Source organism: Cetorhinus maximus, unplaced genomic scaffold (assembly GCF_964194155.1).
Source record: "Cetorhinus maximus unplaced genomic scaffold, sCetMax3.hap1.1 HAP1_SCAFFOLD_1108, whole genome shotgun sequence".
In the NCBI taxonomy this organism is placed as follows: Eukaryota; Metazoa; Chordata; class Chondrichthyes; order Lamniformes; family Cetorhinidae; genus Cetorhinus; species Cetorhinus maximus.
The window spans coordinates 70435-94434 of NW_027597050.1; the positions used below are offsets into that span (position 1 = coordinate 70435).

Here is a 24000-nt window from a genome sequence, read left to right on the forward strand (position 1 = left end):
AGATGGAATATAATGTGAATAAGTGTGAAGTTATCTACTTTGGTAGAAAAAACAGAAAGGCAGAGTACTCCTTAAATGGTGAGAGGTTAGGAAGCAGTGTCCAAAGGGACCTGGGTGTCCTTGTTCATGAGTCACGAAAAGCTAACATGTAGGTGCAGCAAGCAATTAGGAAGGTGAATGGTATATTGGCCTGCATCGCAAGGGGATTTGAGTACAAGAGTAACGATGTCTTGCTGCAATTGTATTGAGCCTTGGTGAGACTGTGCCTGGAGCATTGTGTACAGTTTTGGGCCCCTTATCTAAGGAGGGATATACTTGCCATAGAGGGAGTGCAACAGAGGTTCACCAGATTAATTCCTGGGATGGTGGGATTATTTTATAAAGAGAGATTGGGAAGACTGGGCCTGTATTCTCTAGAGTTCCGAAGAATGGGAGGTGATCTCATTGAAACTTATCAAATTCTTACATGGTGTGACAGGGTGGGTGTGGATAGAATGTTTACCCTGGCTGCTCAGTCTAAAACCAGAGGACATAATCTCAGGATAAGGGGCAGGCCATTTAAAACTGGGATTAGGAGGAATTTCTTCACTCAGAGGGTGGTGAATCTTTGGAATTCTCTACCTCAGAGGCTGTGGAAGCTCAGTCACTGAGCATGTTCAGGACAGAAATCATTAAGATTTCGGGAGACTAATAATATCAAGGGATATGGGGATAACATGGGGAAGTGGTGTTGAGGTAGATGATCAGCCATGATCTAACTGAATGGTGGAACGGGCTCGATGGGCTGAATGGGCTTTATCCTATGTTCCGAGGAGACTAATGATGAATCAAAAGCAAAATACTGCAGATCCTGGAAATCTAAAATAAAAACAGAAAATGCTGCCAATACTGAGCAGGTCCAGTGACATCTGTGGAGAGAGAAACACAGTTCATGTCTGGATTGGACCTCATCTGAGCTGTTGGCAGGGTTGAGGGGGAGGGGGGGGTTACACTCAGGAAAATGCAGCAACCTGAGAGTAGAGCTGTTAACTCCCTGGGAAAGAGATTGTTGTGATTTTAACCACCACCTGATTTAAGGTTTTGAGCAAGAGATTTAGGGGGAGGGAATTTTTTTTTACATGAGTAGTAATGACCTGGGACTTGCTGCCCACGAGGTGGGTGGAAGTAGAGGTGATCAGTGATTTCAAAGGAAATTCAATAGGAAATAAACCTGCCAGGCTATGGGGATAGGGCGGGGAAATGGGACTGAGTGGATTCCTCTACAGAGAGCCAGTATAGACTCGATGGGCTGAATGGCCTCCTTCTGTGCTGTAATGGCTATATTAAACATAAATGGTGTTTGGGTAAGACTGAAGTCATTGGTGAAGCAACCTGTTGAGTGTAACACAGCTGAGGTTGTCTATGGACCTTCAAAATACCAATCCTAACCTTGCTCACAAAATTCATGTCCATGAGATGAAAGGGACACTGCCAGAATGGGTAAAAAGTTGGTTACAGGACAGAAAGCAGAGATTAGTGATAAATGGTTATTTTTCAGGCTGGAGGGAGGTATACCCAGGGGTCAGCATTAAGGCCACTGCTCAGTTTTCTATATATTAATAGCCTGGACTAGGCTCCGCAGAGCATAATCTTAAAGTTTGCAGATGGTACAAAACTTGGAAATATAGGAAACGGTGAGGATAAGACAGACTTCAGGAGGATATATATAGACAGAATGGTGAAATGGGCAGACACATGGAAGATGAAATTTAAAACAGAAATGGAAAGTGATACATTTTGGCAGGAAGAACAAGGAGAAAAAATATAAAATAAAGGGAACAATTCTAAAGGGGGTGCAGGAACAGAGAAACCTGGGTGTATAGATGCACAAATCATTGAAGATGGCAGCACAGGTGGAGAGAGCAGTTAATAAAGCTTATAGTATCCTGGGCTTTAATAGCGGCATAGGGTCCAAGAGCAGGGAGGTTATGCTGAATTTATATAAGACACTCGTTAGACCTCAGCTGGAGTATTGTGTACAGTTCTGGGCACCATATTATAGGAAGGATGTGAACACATTGGAGAGAGTGCAGAAGAGGTTTATAAGAATAGTTCCAGGGATGAGAAACTTCAGCTATGAGGATAGATTGGAGAGGTTGGGACTGTTCCCCTTGGAGCATGGAATGTTTTTGTTCATTGTGAGGGGAATTGAATATAACAGTAGGGAGGTTATGCTTCGGTTGTTCAGGGCATTGGTGAGACCACATCTGGAGTATTGTGTAGTGTTGGTTTCCTTATTTAAAAAAGGATGTAAATGCGTTAGAGTCAGTTCAGAGAAGGTTTACCAGACTAATACCAGGAATGGGCGGGTTGCCTTATGAGGAAAGGCTGGACAGATTAGGCTTGTATCCACTGGAGTTTAGAAGAATAAGAGACGACTTAATTGAAACCTTTAAGATCCTGAGGGGTCTTGACAGGGTGGATGTGGAGAGGATGTTTCCTCTTGTGGGAGAATCTAGAACTAGGGGTCACTGTTTAAAAATAAGGGGTCGCCCATTTAAGACAAAGATGAGGAAAAAACATTTCTCTCAGAGGGTTGTGAGTCTTTGAAACTCTCTTCCTGAAAAGGCGATGGAAGCAGAGCCTTTGAATATTTTTAAGACAGAGGCAGGAGGAGGGCACAGGGGGGATTGTTGACTATCAGCTCCAGTGAGGGTGAGCTGCAGAAATCTTTGCTGTTTCCAAAGCAGAATTGTTTTTGAAATGAAGGCCAACATACCATAAGTATATAACAATGATATTTACTGATTGTTTAACAACATAAAATTCTGACTTGGCTAACAAAACTAGATTATTAAGTAAAAAAACACTGAAAATAGTTCCTGTGCCAGCAGCAATGGCTTGGGCACAGAGAGCGTCAGGTGAATCCTCGAGACAGTAACAATGATGAGGGATTTCATGAGTTTCACTGTAACAACACAAAAAGACACTGATAGTGGCAGTGACATCCAGAACCTTCCGGGCTGCAAACGCACTGCTTCTTCTGACTGCCCACATCACAAACCACACACTAAAGGAACTGAAATTGGGTGATTCTGTTCCTGAGCTCTCCCACAATACAATCCGATTCCAGCGCAGCACAACCACAATTCTCTCACTGCAGGAGCTTGTGGCCATGAACCCTGATCTCAAATCAATCAGCAGAAACCATCCAGTGCCCAGGCAGCAATGCCAACTTGTCACTGACACCCTCACTGTCCAAAGCAATGCCAGATACCCTCAGTGCCCGCTCCTGATTCAAAGTTACTCAGTTACAACATGTTGGCAATCGATGGAACATTGACAGAGACAGAACCGGCCATTTCTCAGGCTAGCACCTCTCTACTTGGAGTTGCTGTTTGAGCTGATTCATTAGTGAGATCAGGGAGAATCATTTTGTAAAAATGGAGAAATGTCAGGCTCTGAAACATACAGGAATTGGGAATACTGTTTACGGAAGGTGAGTGAATACTGGGGAATGTCTCCCAGTCCCTGGTCTCCTGGACCCGAGCCTGAATGTGTTAGGGATTTAGAGGACTTTCCAGTACAGAGTTTCCTGGGTTAGGGTGAGGTTTCTGGCCAGAGTGTCTTCCTGTCCCAGAGGATTGGAGAACAGAGGGATGGAGAAGCAGCTGGTGGAAGGGCAGCTTTGTCTGGCCTGATATAGACAGGTTGGTTTATATTTGATAGCAGAGGCATGATGGGAGCAGTGTCCCTAGAAACAGCCGTGTGCAATTGGTGTCCTAACTGAACACCACAGCTGCTGGGGCTGAGAGAACAGGAGTTCCAAAATCCAAATCTCACTATGGAGGCAGGAGAGAGAGAGGTGGGGTCACAGAGAGGGAGGGGGATTTTCTTCCTCTTGAGGTGAGGATATTTGATCCCACTTTGTGAGGGGGACAGAGATTAATGCTGCACAGACATGGAGAGTAGTGTGGGAGATGGGACCATTGGTCTGTAATAGAGGGTGGATACTAGTCATTGGGGAAATGTGAGCCTGTGGCTCAATCTCCAATGCAGGGTTTACAGTTCCACTGGCCCTCAGATCTCAGCACCATCAGGGTCCAGGGCATCATCCTGTAGTCCGGTTTGGAAACAGGGCCCCTTCGGCTTCAGACTCCCCTGAGCTCAGAGCAGTTCCATTTCATCCAGGCTCACCCTGTTAACCCATTCGCTCTTCCTGCATATCCCCTCCGTTATGATTGGTCTCCTGATCTCTCCACCTTCTCTTTCGTGAAGGCCTTTTACTGGATTCATTTCAAAGCAGTGGATTCAGAACATGAAGATTCCAGAGGGGCAGTTCCCTCCATCGCTTCATCCAGGGAAGATCCCACACTTCAACAATACACTTTCACAGACAGTACCAAACTTGGAGTACTTGCGTCGTCAGCCCCATTCCCTTCCTCCCTCCCAAACCCCCGTTTTGTCCATGGTCAGTGTGTGTAAAGCACACCAGTGCACTGTCCGGCATTCTCTCCCACTCCAGTCCGTGTGATCCAGCACACACTCCAGGTTCAGAGGATTTGTACAGCAGATGGTCAAAGACAGGTCCAAGTGAGTCTGCATCGCTGTCACTCCAAGTTCCTGAAGCAGCCAAACGGCAGCAAAAATCATAGTGACCATAACAGGTTTTCAGGAGGTTCCCTGGGTTACAGCAATTCCTTAAACTGTGTTCAGCCGGAATGATGTAAGGGCTGGATCCATTTTCAATGGATTGGGATTTCTAAGCTGCCCGAGGGGTCGGAAATGTCTCAATTCTTCAGCTGCTCGAGGAATGGATGACTCTCAGTCTCTGGGGTTTTGACACTGTCCGTTCGCACGATGCACGTTGGCCGGTGTCTGTTCAACATGTGAATGAGCTGCTGTCGCTCTTGCTTCAGCTCCTCAATCTGTGCTTTCAGCTCAGAATTCATCAGCTCAAGCCTCTCTGATTCCTGTGTGGAAAACAGTAGATACTCAGAGTCAGGGTAGACACATCTCCATTTAAACAATCATGAACATCTCCAAGTATAGGAATTAGCATTTCAAAACCTTGCTAAAACTCAAGGAAATTATGTAAACTGAAGCAGGTCCTATTGTGGGCATCTACAGAACTGCTTTAGGATTACACGAAAAAGACCAAAAATACCAGGTCAGTACACTAATTTATGCAGTAGGGTATATTGCTGACGATGAGATAGCAAGGCAAAGGCTTGATAAGACTTCAACCTCTTATGAAGAAGTCCTGAAAGCTTTCAACTCTCATTACAGTGTCCATTTGAATTTAATAATCGAGAGGGTTAAATTTAATAAAAGTAAACAAAAACCAGGTGACAGCATGGATTTGTTCATTAACAATCTCGATGGGCTGGCAGCAAACGGTGATTATGGAATTTTAAAGGATAAGCCGATTCACAATGGGGCCATAGGCGGGGCCCTAGATGAAGAATTATCAGATCTCATACATACAAGAGCGGTTTTAACACGAGTGAAAGCCATGCAGGTTGTGAGGCAAATGGAACTCAGGAAAGCTGAATCAAGTGTTCATTTGCGGGGAAGAAGTCCCATGGAGAAGACTGAGTGTGACATGTTTGCAGGCCATGAGGGAAAGTGTGCCAAAACCAAAGCCCGCCAAAACGGGGAAAAGCAAGCCAAACACCATTTTGAAATGTCTTCAGTGTAGTGGGAACAAACCACACAAGCGAGAAGAATGTCCAGTGGGGGTGGGGTGGGGCAGAATGCCACCACTGTGGAAAAATAGGCCACTTCAAAAAGTGTCACTCGAAAATATTGACAACCAGTAAAAAGAGGGAGAAAATTTGAAAACAGAGTCACACCCAAGTGGAAGAACCACAAGCAGGAGGAACAATCTATTCATTGGGGAGGTAAATGATGCGGAAAACAGATTTTGGAGCATTAAACTCGAACTGGTTGGACACCCCTCAGAGTTTAAAATTAGACACAGGAGCAGGGGTTTCTGTTTTATCAGATGAAGTCAAAAAGCTCAAACAGATTACATTGCAACCCTCATCCTATCAAATTGCAAGGTCCTAGGGAGATGACTTTAAAAATCAAAGGACAGCTCATTGCAAAGCAGAAACAGAAAGGTTGAGAAATCCTCAAAGCTCCATGTCATTCAAAATCAAAAATGCTCTCTACTAAACGGAGAGACATACCTAAAACTGAAATCAATCTATAAAGTGGATGAATTTGCTGATAAGAACTACAACAATACGTTTTGAAATGAATTTCCAAAATTGTTTACAGGGCTAGGGAAGTTAAAGACCAAGAACCATGTCACCCTACTAAACCAGTTTGCCTCTTTACACCGAGGATAGTCCCTCACCCATTCCTGGACAAAGTCAAGGGTCAAATTGAAAAGGTGCAGCAGCAACAGGTTATCTCACCGGTCACCATGCCAACAGAATGGTGTTCAGGAATTGTCACTGTCCCCAAGCCAAACGGCTCAATAAGAATCTATGTGGATTTAACTCAACTAAACAAATGAACGTGAGATCCATCCAATGGCCTCAGTGGATGAGAAACTCGCCCAACTAACCGAGAGTAATTTATTTACCACAAATAAAATCAAAACACTGTGGATGCTGGAAATCAGAAATAAAAATAGAAAAAGCTGTAAAAACTCAGCAGTTCTGGCAACATCTGTGGAGAGAGAAACAGAGTCAACATTGCAAATCCGTGTGACTCTCCTTCAGAGCTGATGGGAAGTAGATGGAGTGGGGCAGGAGAAGCGGGATAGAAGGTCAGGGATAGGTGGGAGCTCGGGGTGGGGGGATTGACGAAGATGTCCTGGATACAAGACAAAGGGAGTGTTAATGGGAGCGTTAAAGACTAAAGAAGGTGCTGATAGTGGCAAAAAGGCAAAATAGCAGAACAAGAGTTAGTGCTCTGTGCTGTTGTTGTCTGGCGCACTGACCTCTACCTTGCACAGGTTGAGCGCCAACTCTCAGACACTTCTTCCTACCTCCCCCTGGGCCATGACCCCATCACCAAACATCAAGCCATTGCTTCCAGGACTGTAACTGACCTCATCTCCTCTGGAGATCTTCCTCCCACAGCTTCCAATCTCAGCCTCCCAACCCCACACAGCCCCTTCTACCTCCTTCCCAAAATCCACAAACAGGACTGTCCCGGCAGACCCATCATGTCAGCCTGTTCCTGCCCCATGGAACTCATTTCTTCCTATCTTGACTCTATTCTCTCTCCCCTTGTCCAGTCTCTTCCCACCTACATCCGTGATTTCTCTGATGCCCTATGTCATGTCAACAATTTCCAGTTCCCTGGCCCCAACCGCCTCCTCTTCACCATGGACGTCCAATCCCTCTACACCTCCATCCCCCACCGGGATGGTCTTATGGCTCTCCGCTTCTTCCTCGAACAGAGGCCCGAACAATCCCCATCCACCCCCACTCTCCTCCGTCTGGCTGAACTTGTTCTCTCACTGGACAATTTCTCCTTTAACTCCTCTCACTTCCTCCAAATAAAAGGTGTGGCTATGGGTACCCGCATGGGCCCCAGTTATGCCTGTCTCTTTATGGGGTATGTGGAACATTCCTTGTTCCAGTCCTACTCAGGCCCCCTCCCACAACTCTTTCTCCGGTACATCGATGATTACTTCGGTGCTGCTTCATGCTCTCGTCTGGACTTGGAAAAATGTTATCAATTTTGCTTCCAATTTCCACCCCTCCATCACTTTCACATGGTCCATCTCTGACACTTCCCTCCCCTTCCTTGACCTCTCAGTCCCAATTTCTGGTGATAGACTGTCCACCAATATTCATTACAAGCCTACCGACTCCCACAGCTACCTCGACTACAGCTCCTCACACCCCGCTTCCTGTAAGGACTCCATCCCATTCTCTCAGTTTCTTCACCTCCATCGCATCTGTTCTGATGATGCCACTTTCCAAAACAGTTCTTCTGACATGTCTTCCTTCTTCCTTAACCGAGGTTTTCCACCCACGGTGGTTGACAGGGCCCTCAACCGTGTCTTACCCATCTCTCGCACCTCTGCCCTCACACCTTCCTCTCCCTCCCAGAACCATGATAGGGTCCCCCATGTCCTCACTTTTCACCCCACCAGCCTCCACATTCAAAGGATCATCCTCCGCCATTTCCGCCAACTCCAGCATGATGCCACACCAAACACATCTTCCCTTCACCCACCCCTGTCCATAAGACCATAAGACCATAAGACATAGGAGCAGAAATTTGGCCAATCGGCCCATCGAGTCTGCTCCGCCATTCAATCATGGCTGATAAGTTTCTCAACCCCATTCTCCCGCCTTCTCCCAGTAACCTTTGATCCCCTTACCAATCAAGAGCCTATCTATCTCGGTCTTAAATACACTCAATGACCTGGTCTCCACAGCCTTCTGTGGCAATGAATTCCATAGATTCACCACTCTCTGGCTAAGAAGTTTCTCCTCATCTCTGTTCTAAAAGGTCTTCCCTTTACTCTGAGGCTGTGCCCTCGGGTCCTAGTCTCTCCTACTAATGGAAACATCTTCCCCATGTCCACTCTATCCAGGCCTTTCAGTATTCTGTAAGTTTCAATCAGATCCCCCCTCATCCTTCTAAACTCCATCGAGTATAGACCCAGAGTCCTCAAACGTTCCTCATATGTTAAGCCTTTCATTCCTGGGATCATTCTTGTGAACCTCCTCTGGACCCTCTCCAGGGCCAGCATTCGGCATTCCGCAGGGATTGTTCCCTCCGGGACACCCTGGTTCACTCCTCCATCACCCCCTCCCAAGGCACCTTCCTATGCAACCGCAGAAGGTGCAACACCTGCCCCTTTACCTCCCCTCTCCTCACCGTCCAAGGGCCCAAACACTCCTTTCAGGTGAAGCAGCATTTCACTTGCACTTCCCTGAATTTAGTCTACAGCATTTGCTGCTCCCAATGCGGTTTCCTCTACATTGAAGAGACCAAACGCAGACTGGGTGACCACTTTGCAGAACACCTTCGGTCTGTCCGCAAGCATTACCCAGACCTCCCTGTCACTTTGAACGTGAGAAGAAACCTTTTCACAGCGAGTGGTTTGGGTCTGGAATGCGCTGCCTGGAAGTGTGGTGTAGGCAGGTTCAATCGAGGCATTCAAGAGAGCATTAGATGATAATTTGAATAGAAACAATGTGCAGGGGTATGGGGAAAAGGCAGGGCAATGGCACTAGGTCATAATGCTCATTTGGTGAACTGGTGCAGATGTGATGTACTGAATGGCCTCCTTCTGTTAAAATTGTGTGATGCTGCTTCCCATTTCAACACTCCACCCTGCTCTCATGCCCACATGTCCATCCTTGGCCTGCTGCATTGTTCCAGTGAAGCTCAACGCAAACTGGAGGAACAGCACCTCATCTTCCGACTAGTCACTTTACAGCCTTCCGGACTTAACATTGAGTTCAACAGCTTCAGACCGTGAGTTCTCTCCTCCATCCCCACCCCTTTTTAAATCCAATTCTTTTTAAATTTATTTATTCCTTTATTTTCTTTTAATTTATTGTTTATCCTTTTTTCCCAACCCACCCCCTCCCCCACCTCCCCACCCACAGGGCCATCTGTCACTTGTTTTTATGTTTTGCTTTCTCACAGCGTTGATCCTTGTTCTGCTATTAACACCTTCTGCTTTCTTACCTTTTTGCCACTATCAGCACCCTCTTTAGTCTTTACCACTACCATTAACACTCCCTTTGTCCTGTGTCCATGACATCCTTGTCAATCTCTCCTGAGCTCCCACCCTATCCCTGACCTTCTCTTTTGCTCCACCTGCTCCTCCCCCCTTAACCAGTATAAAATCCATCACATTTCTACTTCTCTTTAGCTCTGAAGAGTCATACGAAACATTGACTGTTTCTCTCTCCACAGATGCTACCAGACCTGCTGAGCTTTTCCAAAATTCTCAGTTTTATTTGCTTTTCCAAATTGGATGTGAACAGTGGATTTTGGCAGTTGCTTCTGGACAAAGAATCCAGATTGCTGACCACATTTATAACGCCCTCCAGTCATTATTGTTTCAAGAGATTTCCCTTTGGAATAACATCCACTGCAGAACTTTTCCAGAGAACAAAGTCTCGCACTCTAGAAGACACAGAAGGATTAATATCCCATATGGACAACATACTCAGACATGGCTCCATGAGAGAAGAGCATGATCACAGAGTCAGAGCAGTCCTGAGAGTCTTACAGGAAGCAGGCCTAACATTCAGTGAGAAATGAGAGTTCACCAAACCTGTGATCAAGTTTCTAGGTCACATGGTACAAACCACTGGAATCATGCTCGGTCCACAAAAAAATAAAAGTAATCCGAGAATTTCCAAAACCCAGGATTATAGCTGAGCTTCAGAGATTCCTTGGGATGGTCAACCAAGTGGGCAAGTTCCTACCAAACTTAACAGAGGTTAATGAGCCCTTGAGGCAGTTGTTGCGACAGAGGCAACAGTGCTGCTGGGATGTGGACCAGCAAAATGCTTTGGAAATGAGTAAACAACTTTTAATCTCATCTGAAACCTTGGCAGGTTACTACCCAGAATTACTGACCATAGTAGCAACAGATGGATTGTCTATAGGTCTGGGCGCAATTTTATTTCAAGTGCAGAGAGACGGCAAGTGTAGATCAGTCTACTCTGCCTTTAGGCTACTAACAGAAACAGAACAATTATACGTCACAATAGAAAAAGAAGTATTGGCAGCAACATGGGTATGCGAAAAATTTTCAGACTATGTAATGGGATTGTGTTTCAAAATCAAAACAGACCTCAAAGCCGCTAGTCACCCTTTGAACATGAAAGAAGTTGCAAATATGCTGCCCAGAATCCAGTGGTTCAGACTAAGATTGATGAGATATGACTCCATCACAGAGTATGTGCAAGGGAACTATCAATTAATTGCATACACACTTTCACAAATACCATCAGAAGGAATCAAACAAGAGGATTTACACTTCGTCGAGGGGGTTGAAGCACATACATCCTTAATCACCCAGCACTTAGCAGCTACTGCAAAAAAAGTGGCAGGAAATAAAACAAGCCCAGAAATGAGATGAAGAATGTCTCCAAATCTGAGAATATTGTCTGGAAGGATGGCCAGACTATGTCCCCGTTAATGCAATACTACAGCAGTACTTTGTTCAGCACAAGCACCTCACAGTCATTGAGGACATAATAGTCTTCAATGAGAGATTAGTTGTACCAAGAGTATGTGGCCTGACATTCTTCAAAGACATCACCAAACTCAGTTGGAAGCAGTTCAGAGAAAGTTCACTCAACTCATTCCTGGGATGAAAGGATTATCTTATGAGGAACGGTTGAACAGGTTGGGCCTATACCCACTGGAGTTTAGATGAATGAGACCCGATCTTATTGAAACATATAAGATCCTGAGGGCAGTTGGTAGAGTGGATACTGGGAGGATGTTTCCACTTGTGGGAGAGACTAGAATTTCTTTTAATCTACTCGTTTATGGGGTGTGGGCTTCGCTGGTTGGGCCAGCATTTAAAGCCCATCCCTAATTGCCCTCAAGAAGGTGGTGTTGTAGGTACACCCACAGTGCTGTTAGGGAAGGAGCTCCAGGATTTTGACCCAGTGACAGTGAAGGAACGGCCGATATATTTCCAAGTCAGGATGGTGAGTGGGTATCAAGAGAGCGACTGTCAATCAAATGCAGCCAGTGTCAATATCCAGTGAGTGACAGTTGATAAACTGCCAGTGGGAGTATTGAGTGAGCGACTGACAATAAACCATCATCAGTGTGAGTATCGAGTGAGCGACTGTCGATAAACAGCCTGTCAGTTACTCACTCAATACTCTCACCAGTAAACTGCCGTCAGTGTGAGTATCGAGTTAGCAACTGTCGATAAACCGCTGTCAGTGAGAGTATCGAGTGAGCGCCTGTCGATAAACCCCCGTCAGTGAGAGTATCGAGAGAGCGCCTGTCGATAAACCCCCATCAGTGAGAGTATCGAGAGAGCGACTGTCGATAAACCACCGTCAGTGAGAGTATCAAGTGAGCGCCTGTCGATAAACCGCTGTCAGTGAGTGTATCGAGTGAGCGACTGTCGATAAACCACCGTCAATGAGAGTATCGAGTGAGCGACTGTTGATAAACCGTCAGTGAGAGTATCGAGTGAGCGACTGTCGATAAACCGCTGTCAGTGAGAGTATCGAGTTAGCGACTGTCGATAAACCCCCGTCAGTGAGAGTATCGAGTTAGCGACTGTCGATAAACCCCCATCAGTGAGAGTATCGAGTGAGCGACTATCGATAAACCGCCGTCAGTGAGTGTATCGAGTGAGCGACTGTCGATAAACCGCTGTCAGTGAGTGTATCGAGTGAGCAACTGTCGATAAACCACCGTCAGTGTGTTTCAAGTGAGCGACTGTCGATAAACCGCCAACAGGGTGAATATCGAGTGAGCGACTGTCGATGAACCGCTGTCAGTGAGAGTATCGAGTGAGTGACTGTCAATAAACCGTCAGTGAGTGTATCGAGTGAGCGACTGTCGATAAAAGTTGTCAGTGAGAGTATCGAGTGAGCGACTGTCAATAAATCATCAGTGAGAGTATTGAGTGAGTGACTGTCAATAAATCATAGTGAGTGTATCGAGTGAGCGACTGTCGATAAACCGTCAGTGAGAGTATCAAGTGAGCGACTGTCAATAAATCATCAGTGAGTGTATCGAGTGAGCGACTGTCGATAAACCGCCGTCAGTGAGAGTATCGAGTGAGTGACTGTCAATAAACCGTCAGTGAGTGTATCGAGTGAGCGACTGTCGATAAAAGTTGTCAGTGAGAGTATCGAGTGAGCGACTGTCAATAAATCATCAGTGAGAGTATTGAGTGCGTGACTGTCAATAAATCATCAGTGAGTGTATCGAGTGAGCGACTGTCGATAAACCGTCAGTGAGAGTATCAAGTGAGCGACTGTCAATAAATCATCAGTGAGTGTATCGAGTGAGCGACTGTCGATAAACCGCTGTCAGTGAGAGTATCGAGTGAGTGACTGTCAATAAACCGTCAGTGAGAGTATCGAGTGAGTGACTGTCGATAAACCATCAGTGAGAGTATCGAGTGAACGCCTGTCGATAAACCGTCAGTGAGAGTATCGAGTGAGTGACTGTCGATAAATCGTCAGTGAGAGTATCGACTGAGCGCCTGTCGATAAACCGTCAGTGAGAGTATCGAGTGAGCGCCTGTCGATAAACCGTCAGTGAGAGTATCGAGTGAGCACCTGTCGATAAACCGCTGTCAGTGAGAGTATCGAGTGAGCGCCTGTCGATAAACCGCTGTCAGTGAGAGTATCGAGTGAGCGCCTGTCGATAAACCGTCAGTGAGAGTATCGAGTGAGCGCCTGTCGATAAACCGTCAGTGAGAGTATCGAGTGAGCGCCTGTCGATAAACCGCTGTCAGTGAGAGTATCGAGTGAGCGCCTGTCGATAAACCGCTGTCAGTGAGAGTATCGAGTGAGCGACTGTCGATAAACCATCAGTGAGAGTATCGAGTGAGCGCCTGTCGATAAACCGTCAGTGACAGTATCGAGTGAGCGCCTGTCGATAAACCATCAGTGAGAGTATCGAGTGAGCGCCTGTCGATAAACCATCAGTGAGAGTATCGAGTGAGCGCCTGTCGATAAACCATCAGTGAGAGTATCGAGTGAGCACCTGTCGATAAACCATCAGTGAGAGTATCGAGTGAGCGCCTGTCGATAAACCATCAGTGAGAGTATCGAGTGAGCGCCTGTCGATAAACCATCTGTGAGAGTATCGAGTGAGCGCCTGTCGATAAACCATCAGTGAGAGTATCGAGTGAGCGCCTGTCGATAAACCGTCAGTGAGAGTATCGAGTGAGCGCCTGTCGATAAACCGTCAGTGAGAGTATCGAGTGAGCACCTGTCGATAAACCGTCAGTGAGAGTATCGAGTGAGCGCCTGTCGATAAACCTTCAGTGAGAGTATCGAGTGAGCGCCTGTCGATAAACCGTCAGTGAGAGTATCGAGTGAGCGCCTGTCGATAAACCGTCAGTGAGAGTATCGAGTGAGCGCCTGTCGATAAACCGTCAGTGAGAGTATCGAGTGAGCGCCTGTCGATAAACCGTCAGTGAGAGTATCGAGTGAGCGCCTGTCGATAAACCGTCAGTGAGAGTATCGAGTGAGCGCCTGTCGATAAATCGTCAGTGAGAGTATCGAGTGAGCGCCTGTCGATAAACCGTCAGTGAGAGTATCGAGTGAGCGCCTGTCGATAAACCATCAGTGAGAGTATCGAGTGAGCGCCTGTCGATAAACCATCAGTGAGAGTATCGAGTGAGCGACTGTCGATAAACCGCTGTCAGTGAGAGTATCGAGTGAGTGACTGTCAATAAACCGTCAGTGAGTGTATCGAGTGAGCGACTGTCGATAAAAGTTGTCAGTAAGAGTATCGAGTGAGCGACTGTCAATAAATCATCAGTGAGAGTATCGAGTGAGCACCTGTCGATAAACCATCAGTGAGAGTATCGAGTGAGCGCCTGTCGATAAACCATCAGTGAGAGTATCGAGTGAGTGATTGTCGGTAAACCCCCGTCAGTGAGTGTATCGAGTGAGCGACTGTCGATAAACCGCTGTCAGTGAGAGTATCGAGTGAGTGACTGTCGATAAACCACCGTCAGTGAGAGTATCGAGTGAGCGCCTGTCGATAAATCATCAGTGAGAATATCGAGTGAGTGATTGTCGATAAACTGGTCAGTGAGAGTATCGAGTGAGCGACTGTCGATAAACCCCCGTCAGTGAGAGTATCGAGTGAGTGACTGTCGATAAACCCCCGTCAGTGAGAGTATCGAGTGAGTGACTGTCGATAAACCGTCAGTGAGAGTATCGAGTGAGTGATTGTCGATAAACCGTCAGAGAGAGTATCGAGTGAGTGATTGTCGATAAACCATCAGTGAGAGTATCGAGTGAGCGACTGTTGATAAACCGTCAGTGAGAGTATCGAGTGAGTGACTGTCGATAAACCATCAGTGAGAGTATCGAGTGAGTGACTGTCGATAAACCATCAGTGAGAGTATCGAGTGAGTGATTGTCGATAAACCATCAGTGAGAGTATCGAGTGAGCGACTGTTGATAAACCGTCAGCGAGAGTATCAAATGAGCGCCTGTCGATAAACCCCCGTCAGTGAGAGTATCGAGTGAGTGACTGTCGATAAACCATCAGTGAGAGTATCGAGTGAGCGACTGTTGATAAATCGTCAGTGAGAGTATCGAGTGAGTGACTGTCGATAAACCATCAGTGAGAGTATCGAGTGAGCGCCTGTCGATAAACCCCCGTCAGTGAGAGTATCGAGTGAGTGACTGTCGATAAACCCCCATCAGTGAGAGTATCGAATGAGCGCCTGTCGATAAACCCCCGTCAGTGAGAGTATCGAGTGAGTGACTGTCGATAAACCATCAGTGAGAGTATCGAGTGAGTGACTGTCGATAAACCCCCGTCAGTGAGAGTATCGAGTGAGCGACTGTTGATAAATCGTCAGTGAGAGTATCGAGTGAGTGACTGTCGATAAACCATCAGTGAGAGTATCGAGTGAGCGACTGTTGATAAATCGTCAGAGAGAGTATCGAGTGAGTGATTGTCGACAAACCGTCAGTGAGAGTATCGAGTGAGTGACTGTCGATAAACCATCAGTGAGAGTATCGAGTGAGCGACTGTCGATAAATCATCAGTGAGAGTATCGAGTGAGCGACTGTCGATAAACCGTCAGTGAGAGTATCGAGTGAGCAACTGTCGATAAACCGTCAGTGAGAGTATCGAGTGAGCGACTGTCGATAAACCGTCAGTGAGAGTATCGAGTGAGCGACTGTCGATAAACCGTCAGTGAGAGTATCGAGTGAGCAACTGTCGATAAACCGTCAGTGAGAGTATCGAGAGCGACTGTCGATAAACCGTCAGTGAGAGTATCGAGTGAGCGACTGTCAATAAACCGTCAGTGAGAGTATCGAGTGAGCGACTGTCGATAAATCGTCAGTGAGAGTATCGAGTGAGCGACTGTCGATAAATCGTCAGTGAGAGTATCGAGTGAGTGATTGTCGGTAAACCCCCGTCAGTGAGAGTATCGAGTGAGCGCCTGTCGATAAACCCCCGTCAGTGAGAGTATCGAGTGAGTGACTGTCGATAAACCCCCATCAGTGACAGTATCGAATGAGCGCCTGTCGATAAACCCCCGTCAGTGAGAGTATCGAGTGAGTGACTGTCGATAAACCATCAGTGAGAGTATCGAGTGAGTGACTGTCGATAAACCCCCGTCAGTGAGAGTATCGAGTGAGCGACTGTTGATAAATCGTCAGTGAGAGTATCGAGTGAGTGACTGTCGATAAACCATCAGTGAGAGTATCGAGTGAGCGACTGTTGATAAATCGTCAGAGAGAGTATCGAGTGAGTGATTGTCGACAAACCGTCAGTGAGAGTATCGAGTGAGTGACTGTCGATAAACCATCAGTGAGAGTATCGAGTGAGCGACTGTCGATAAATCATCAGTGAGAGTATCGAGTGAGCGACTGTCGATAAACCGTCAGTGAGAGTATCGAGTGAGCAACTGTCGATAAACCGTCAGTGAGAGTATCGAGTGAGCGACTGTCGATAAACCGTCAGTGAGAGTATCGAGTGAGCGACCGTCAATAAACCGTCAGTGAGAGTATCGAGTGAGCGACTGTCGATAAATCGTCAGTGAGAGTATCGAGTGAGCGACTGTCGATAAATCGTCAGTGAGAGTATCGAGTGAGCGACTGTCGATAAACCGTCAGTGAGAGTATCGAGTGAGCGACTGTCAATAAACCGTCAGTGAGAGTATCGAGTGAGTGACTGTCGATAAATCGTCAGTGAGAGTATCAAGTGAGTGACTGTCGATAAATCGTCAGTGAGAGTATCGAGTGAGTGACTGTCGATAAGTTGTCAGTGAGAGTATCGAGTGAGTGACTGTCGATAAGTTGTCAGTGAGAGTATCGAGTGAGCGACTGTCAATAAACCGTCAGTGAGAGTATCGAGTGAGTGACTGTCGATAAATCGTCAGTGAGAGTATCGAGTGAGTGACTGTCGATAAAAGTTGTCAGTGAGAGTATCGAGTGAGCGACTGTCGATAAACCATCAGTGAGAGTATCGAGTGAGCGACTGTCGATAAAGTGTCAGTGAGTGTATCGAATGAGTGACTGTCGATAAAAGTTGTCAGTGAGTGTATCGAGTGAGTGACTGTCGATAAACCGTCAGTGAGAGTATCGAGTGAGCGACTGTCAATAAACCATCAGTGAGAGTATCGAGTGAGCGACTGTCGATAAACCGTCAGTGAGTGTATCGAGTGAGTGACTGTCGATAAAAGTTGTAAGTGAGAGTATCGAGTGAGCGACTGTCGATAAATCGTCAGTGAGAGTATCGAGTGAGCGACTGTTGATAAACCGCTGTCAGTGAGAGTATCGAGTGAGTGACTGTCGATAAAAGTTGTCAGTGAGAGTATCGAGTGAGCGACTGTCGATAAACCGTCAGTGAGAATATCGAGTGAGCGCCTGTCGATAAATCATCAGTGAGAATATCGAGTGAGCGACTGTTGATAAACCGCTGTCAGTGAGAGTATCGAGTGAGTGACTGTTGATAAACCATCAGTGAGAGTATCGAGTGAGCGACTGTCGATAAACCATCAGTGAGAGTATCGAGTGAGCGACTGTCGATAAACCATCAGTGAGAGTATCGAGTGAGCGACTGTCGATAAACCGTCAGTGAGAGTATCGAGTGAGCGACTGTCGATAAACCATCAGTGAGAGTATCGAGTGAGCGACTGTCGATAAACCATCAGTGAGAGTATCGAGTGAGCGACTGTCGATAAACCATCAGTGAGAGTATCGAGTGAGCGACTGTCGATAAACCGCTTGTACATTTCTCACCTTCTGCAGAAACTCGGTTCTCTCTTTTTTCTTATTCCGACATCGGGCCGCGGCAACTTTGTTCTTCTCTCTCCTCCGCTTTCGCCGTTCATCATCCTCCTGATCTGTCTGAAGAAATTTGAAATATAAACATTTCTCCTCAACAACCAATCAGATACCACAGGACGAAGCCATTCAGCCCATTGTATCTGTACCAGTTCTGGCATCATCGGGTTCCAGTTTATAATTGTTAAAATAAGCAACTTGTTTTCATATCGTGGACAAACAATAGTCTTAACATTAACCATCCTTCCGCCGGGCACCAAGAAACAGGATCTACAAACTGTCACAGTCATTCTCAGAGTCAAACAGAAAAACATTGCAAACACTCATGCACCTTAGATACAGAGTAAAGCTCCCCCTACACCGTGCCCATCAAACACTCCCAGGGCAGGTACAGCACGATGTTAGATACAGAGTAAAGCTCCCTCTACACTGTCCCCATCAAACATTCCCAGGACAGGTACAGCACGGGGTTAGATACAGTGTAAAGCTCCCCCTACACTGTCCCCATCAAACACTCCCAGGGCAGGTACAGCACGATGTTAGATACAGAATAAAGCTCCCTCTACACTGTCCCCATCAAACACTGCCAGGGCAGGTACAGCACGATGTTAGATACAGAGTAAAGCTCCCTCTACACTGTCCCCATCAAACACTCCCAGGACAGGTACAGCACGGGGTTAGATACAGAGTAAAGCTCCCTCTACACTGTCCCCATCAAACACTCCCAGGACAGGTACAGCACGGGGTTAGATACAGAGTAAAACTTCCTCTACACTGTCCCCATCAAACACTCCCAGGACAGGTACAGCACGGGGTTAGACACAGAGTAAAGCTCCCTCTACACTGTCCCCATCAAACACTCCCAGGACAGGTACCGCACGGGGTTAGATACAGAGTAAAGCTCCCTCTACACTGTCCCCATTAAACACTCCCAGGACAGGTACAGCACGGGGTTAGATACAGAATAAAGCTCCCTCTACACTGTCCCCATCAAACACTCCCAGGACAGGTACAGCACAGGGTTAGATACAGTGTAAAGCTCCCTCTACACTGTCCCCATCAAACACTCACAGGACAGGTACAGCACGGGGTTAGATACAGAGTAAAGCTCCCTCCACACCGTCCCCATCAAACACTCCCAGGACAGGTACAGCACGGGGTTAGATACAGAGTAAAGCTCCCTCTACAGTGTCCCCATCAAACACTCCCAGGACAGGTACAGCACGGGGTTAGATACAGAGTAAAGCTCCCTCTACACTGTCCCCATCAAACATTCCCAGGACAGGTACGGCACAGGGTTAGATACAGAGTAAAGCTCCCTCTACACTGTCCCCATCAAACACTTGCAGGACAGGTACAGCACAGCGTAAGATACAGAGTAAAGCTCCCCCTACACTGTCCCCATCAAAAACTCCCAGGGCAGGTACAGCACGGGGTTAGATACAGAGTAAAGCTCCCTCTACACTGTCCCCATCAAACACTCCCAGGGCAGTTACAGCACAGCGTTAGATACAGAGTAAAGCTCCTTCTACACTGTCCCCATCAAACACTCCCAGGACAGGTAGAGCATGGGGTTAGATACAGAGTAAAGCTCCCTCTACGTTGTCCCCATCAAACACTCCCAGGGCCCGTACAGCACGGGGTTAGATACAGAGTAAAGCTCCCTCTACATTGTGCCCATCAAACACTCCCAGGCAGGTACAGCACAGGGTTAGATACAGAGTAAAGCTCTCTCTACACCGTCCCCATCAAACACTCCCAGGGCAGGTACAGCACGGGGTTAGATACAGAGTAAAGCTCTCTCTACACCGTCCCCATCAAACACTCCCAGGACAGGTACAGCACGGGGTTAGTTACAGAGTAAAGCTCCCTCTACACTGTCCCCATCAAACACTCCCAGGACAGGTGCAGCACGTGGTTAGATACAGAGTAAAGCTCCCTCTACACTATCCCCATCAAACACTCCCAGGACAGGTACAGCACAGGGTTAGATACAGAGTAAAGCTCCCTCTACACTGTCCCCATCAAACAATCCCAGGACAGGTACAGCACAGGGTTAGATACAGAGTAAAGCTCCCTCTATACTGTCCCCATCAAACAATCCCAGGACAGGTACAGCACAGGGTTAGATACAGAGTAAAGCTCCCTCTACACTGTCCCCATCAAACACTCCCAGGACAGGTACAGCATGGGGTTAGATACAGAGTAAAGCTCCCTCTACACTGTCCCCATCAAACACTCCCAGGACAGGTACAGCACGAGGTTAGATACAGAGTAAAGCTCCCTCTACACTGTCCCCATCAAACACTCCCAGGACAGGTACAGCACGGGGTTAGATACAGAGTAAAGCTCCCTCTACACAATCCCCATCAAACACTCCCAGGACAGGTACAGCACGGGGTTAGATACAGAGTAAAGCTCCCTCTACACTGTCCCCATCAAACATTCCCAGGACAGGTACAGCACAGCGTAAGATCCAGAGTAAAGCTCCCCCTCCACTGTCCCCATCAAAAACTCCCAGGGCAGGTACAGCACGGGGTTAGATACAGAGTAAAGCTCCCTCTACACTGTCCCCATCAAACACTCCCAGGACAGGTACAGCACGGGGTTAGATACAGAGTAAAGCTCCCTCTACGCTGTCCCCATCAAACACTCCCAGGGCAGTTACAGCACAGGGTTAGATACAGAGTAAAGCTCCCTCTACACTGCCCCCATCAAACACTCCCAGGGCAGGTAGAGCACAGGGTTAGATACAGAGTAAAGCTCCCTCTACACCGTCCCCATCAAACGCTCCCAGGACAGGTACAGCACAACATTAGATACAGAGTAAAGCTCCCTCTACACTGTCCCCATCAGCACTCCCAGGACAGGCACAGCACGGGGTTAGATACAGAGTAAAGCTCCCTCTACACTGTCCCCATCAAACACTCCCAGGACAGGTACAGCACGGGGTTAGATACAGAGTAAAGCTCCCTCTACACCGTCCCCATCAAACACTCCCAGGACAAGTACAGCACGGGGTTAGATACGGAGTAAAGCTCCCTCTACACTGTCCCCATCAAACACTCCCAGGACAGGTCGCTGATCCCAGTTCCTGCCTCTTGGTGTCAATTATGTCCTGAGGTCGTTGACGGAAATGCAACAGAGATTAATTCCGGTTTGTGTCTGTCACCCTCCAATCCCTTTCCAGGAAGAGCCTGTGACGTTCGAGTTGTATCTCACCTCGGTTTTCAGTGACAGCGCTTGCTTGCTGTACCTTACTCCAAGGAAATGTAGAGGTGAAATTATTGTACCCACGTGCTGGAGATCTGTGAATTTCAGTTCCTTGGCTATGAGTGTATTTGTTGGCATTCCCCTTAGTGTTTCTATGACTGGGAGAGACCCGGCTGTTAATGAATGATCCGGGATCTGTCCAGGCATCATCTCCTGAAAATACAAAGATGGAGTCTTGGCCCGTCTCCGAATCCCTGGGATAGACAGAGATTGTGTTAGAGGTCACAGACAAACCTCAAACTCCAGTAAACAATTAATAGCACGGTAACCAGCGGAACTAATTAACCTACATTCCAGTGACTGCACTTCACAAACTGTTTCTTAACCCTTTGGGAGGACAAGGTCATGAAAAGAGCTCAATAAGTAACCCGAATGACCCTCACCGGCCGGCAGGGATCCCTCACCCTCACCCTGACCCTCACCCTGACCCTCACCGGCCGGCAGGGCTCCCTCACCCTCACCCTGACCCTCACTGGCCGGCAGGGCTCCCTCACCCTCACCCTGACCCTCACCCTGACCCTCACTGACCCGGGAGGTTCTCACTGACCATCAGTAGCCATGTGTTCAATCACTGACAGAGTCGTGAATTGTTGAGTGCGGAAATTAGTTACCTGGAGAACACAGTGATAACTATTTACACTGCAGGATAGCATTGAAACAGCAAGAGTCAGAGAGTAGAGTATTCCAAGTAAAGGAATTAAAGATATAGACAATAAAACTCAACACAAAAAGCACTCCACAAGTAACAGGACCAAGTGGTAACAAATTCCCTGGAGATGAGATCTTACATCCACACAGTTTGAAAAGAGTAGCTGCAGAGATAGTGGATGCATTGATTGAGATCTTCCAGAATTTATTCCAATTGAGAACAATTTGCAAGGATTGGGAAGTAGCAAATATTAGTCTGTGTTTTAAATAAGGAGAAACGGAGCAAACAGAGAACCACAGACCAGTTATCCAAACATCAGGAGTTAGCCTCATGCTGGAAGCTATTATTAGAGGGAGCACTCGATCAATGTCACAAGGATCCCACTCTTTGTGAGATCTTGCTGTGCGCAGGTTGGCTGCCACATTTCCTACATTACAACAGTGACGTTGTTCCTTTGGGTGCAAAGCACTTTGCAACATCCTGTGGTCGTGAAAGGCGATACAGAAATGTAAGTCATTCTTTTTTAAATATATGAACAGATTGAAGCCTCGTTACAATTGTAGAACACACTGGATTCATTTCTTCAGTTCTGATCAACCAGAAACATTTAATTCACAGAATCATACCTTACGGACAATGTACCAGACACCACCACCACACTGAAACAGGTGGGGGCACAGTGGGATACAGTCAGGAGGGAGTTACCCTGGGAGTCCTAAAAATCAACTCCGGACCCCATGAAGTCTCATGACATCAGGTCAAATAGGGGCAAAGAAACCTCCTGCTGATTACCATGTACCGCCCTCCCTCAGCTGATGAATCAGTGCTCCTCCATGTTGAACATCACTTGGAGGAAGCGCTGAGGGTGGCAAGGGCACAGAATGTACTCTGGGTGGGGACTTCAATGTCCATCACCAAGAGTGGCTCGGTAGCACCATTACTGACCGAGCTGGCCGAGTCCTAAAGAACATAGCTGCTAGACTGGGTCTGCGGCAGGTAGTGAGGGAATCAACAAGAGGGAAAAACATACTTGGCCTCATCCTCCCCTGCCTGCAGCAGATGCATCTGTCCATGACAGTATCGGTAGGAGTGACCACCGCACAGTTGTTATGGAGAACGAAGTCCCACCTTCACATTGAGGGTACCCTCCATCGTGCTGTGTGGCATTATCGCCGTGCTAAATGGGATAGATCTCGAACAGATCTAGCAACTCAAGACTGGGCATCCATGAGGGGCTGTGGACCATCAACAACAGCAGCAGAATTGTACTCAACCACAACCTGTAACCTCGTGTCCCGGCAAATCCCCCACTCTACCATTACCATCAAGCCAGGAGATCAACCCTGTTTCAATGAAGAGTGCAGGAGGGCATGTCAGGAGCAGCACCAGGCATACCTAAAAATGAGGTGTCAACCTGGTGAAGCTGTAACACAGGACTACTTGTGTGCCAAACAGCATAAGCAGCAAGTGATAGACAGGGCTAAGCGATCCCAATGGATCAGATCTAACTCTGCAGTCCTGTCACATCCAGTTGTGAATGGTGGTGAACAATTAAACAACTCACTGGAGGAGGAGGCTCCACAAATATCCCCATCCTCAATGATGGAGGAGCCCAGCACATCAGTGCAAAAGATAAGACTGAAGCATTTGCTACAATCTTCAGCCAGAAGTGCCAAGTGGATGATCCATCTGGGCCTCCTCCAGAGGTCCCCAGCATCTGTCATTGGGAAAATGTTAGAATCTATTATAAAGAATATAATAGCAGAGCATTTAGAAATGCATAATATAATCAAGCAGAGTCAGCATGGCTTCGTGAAGGGGAAATCATGCCTGACAAATTTATTAGAATTCTTTGAGGAGGTAACAAGCAGGATAGGTAAAGGGGAACCAGTAGGTGTAATATATTTGGATTTCCAAAAGGCATTCGATAAGGTACCACACATAAGGCTACTTAATAAGATAAGAGCCCATCGTGTTGGGGATAGTATATCAGCATGGTTAGAGGACTGGCTAACTAATAGAGGAGAGAGAGTTGAGATAAGGGGGGCATTTTCAGGATGGCAACCTGTAACTAGTGGAGTGCCACAGGGATCAGTGCTGGGGCCACAATTATTTATAATATAT

The 24000-nt window shown here is 47.0% G+C and overlaps 1 protein-coding gene across 1 annotated transcript; it reads right to left on the reverse strand.

The window, feature by feature from the left end:
• Window positions 1-2771: 2771 nt before the first annotated feature.
• LOC144675702 (jun dimerization protein 2-like) lies at window positions 2772-21459 on the reverse strand. Its single transcript, XM_078536335.1, has 3 exons — window positions 21177-21459; window positions 17910-18017; window positions 2772-4952 (listed from the first exon to the last, which is right to left on the reverse strand). The coding sequence occupies exons 1-3, from the start codon at window positions 21375-21377 to the stop codon at window positions 4770-4772; spliced, it is 492 nt and encodes a 163-aa protein (XP_078392461.1). The 5' UTR covers window positions 21378-21459; the 3' UTR covers window positions 2772-4769.
• Between the last annotated feature and the right edge of the window lie 2541 nt (window positions 21460-24000).

What these genes read in the sequence shown, in the direction of transcription:
- LOC144675702 (XM_078536335.1), bottom strand. Translation starts at nt 21,377, where the DNA reads ATGATGCCTGGACAGATCCCGGATCATTCATTAACAGCCGGGTCTCTC. An exon ending in CGCTGTCACTGAAAACCGAG is followed by an intron (nt 18,018 to 21,176) that starts GTGAGATACAAC and finishes AAATTTCTTCAG; the next exon opens with ACAGATCAGGAGGATGATGA. An exon ending in GAACCGAGTTTCTGCAGAAG is followed by an intron (nt 4,953 to 17,909) that starts GTGAGAAATGTA and finishes TTTTCCACACAG; the next exon opens with GAATCAGAGAGGCTTGAGCT.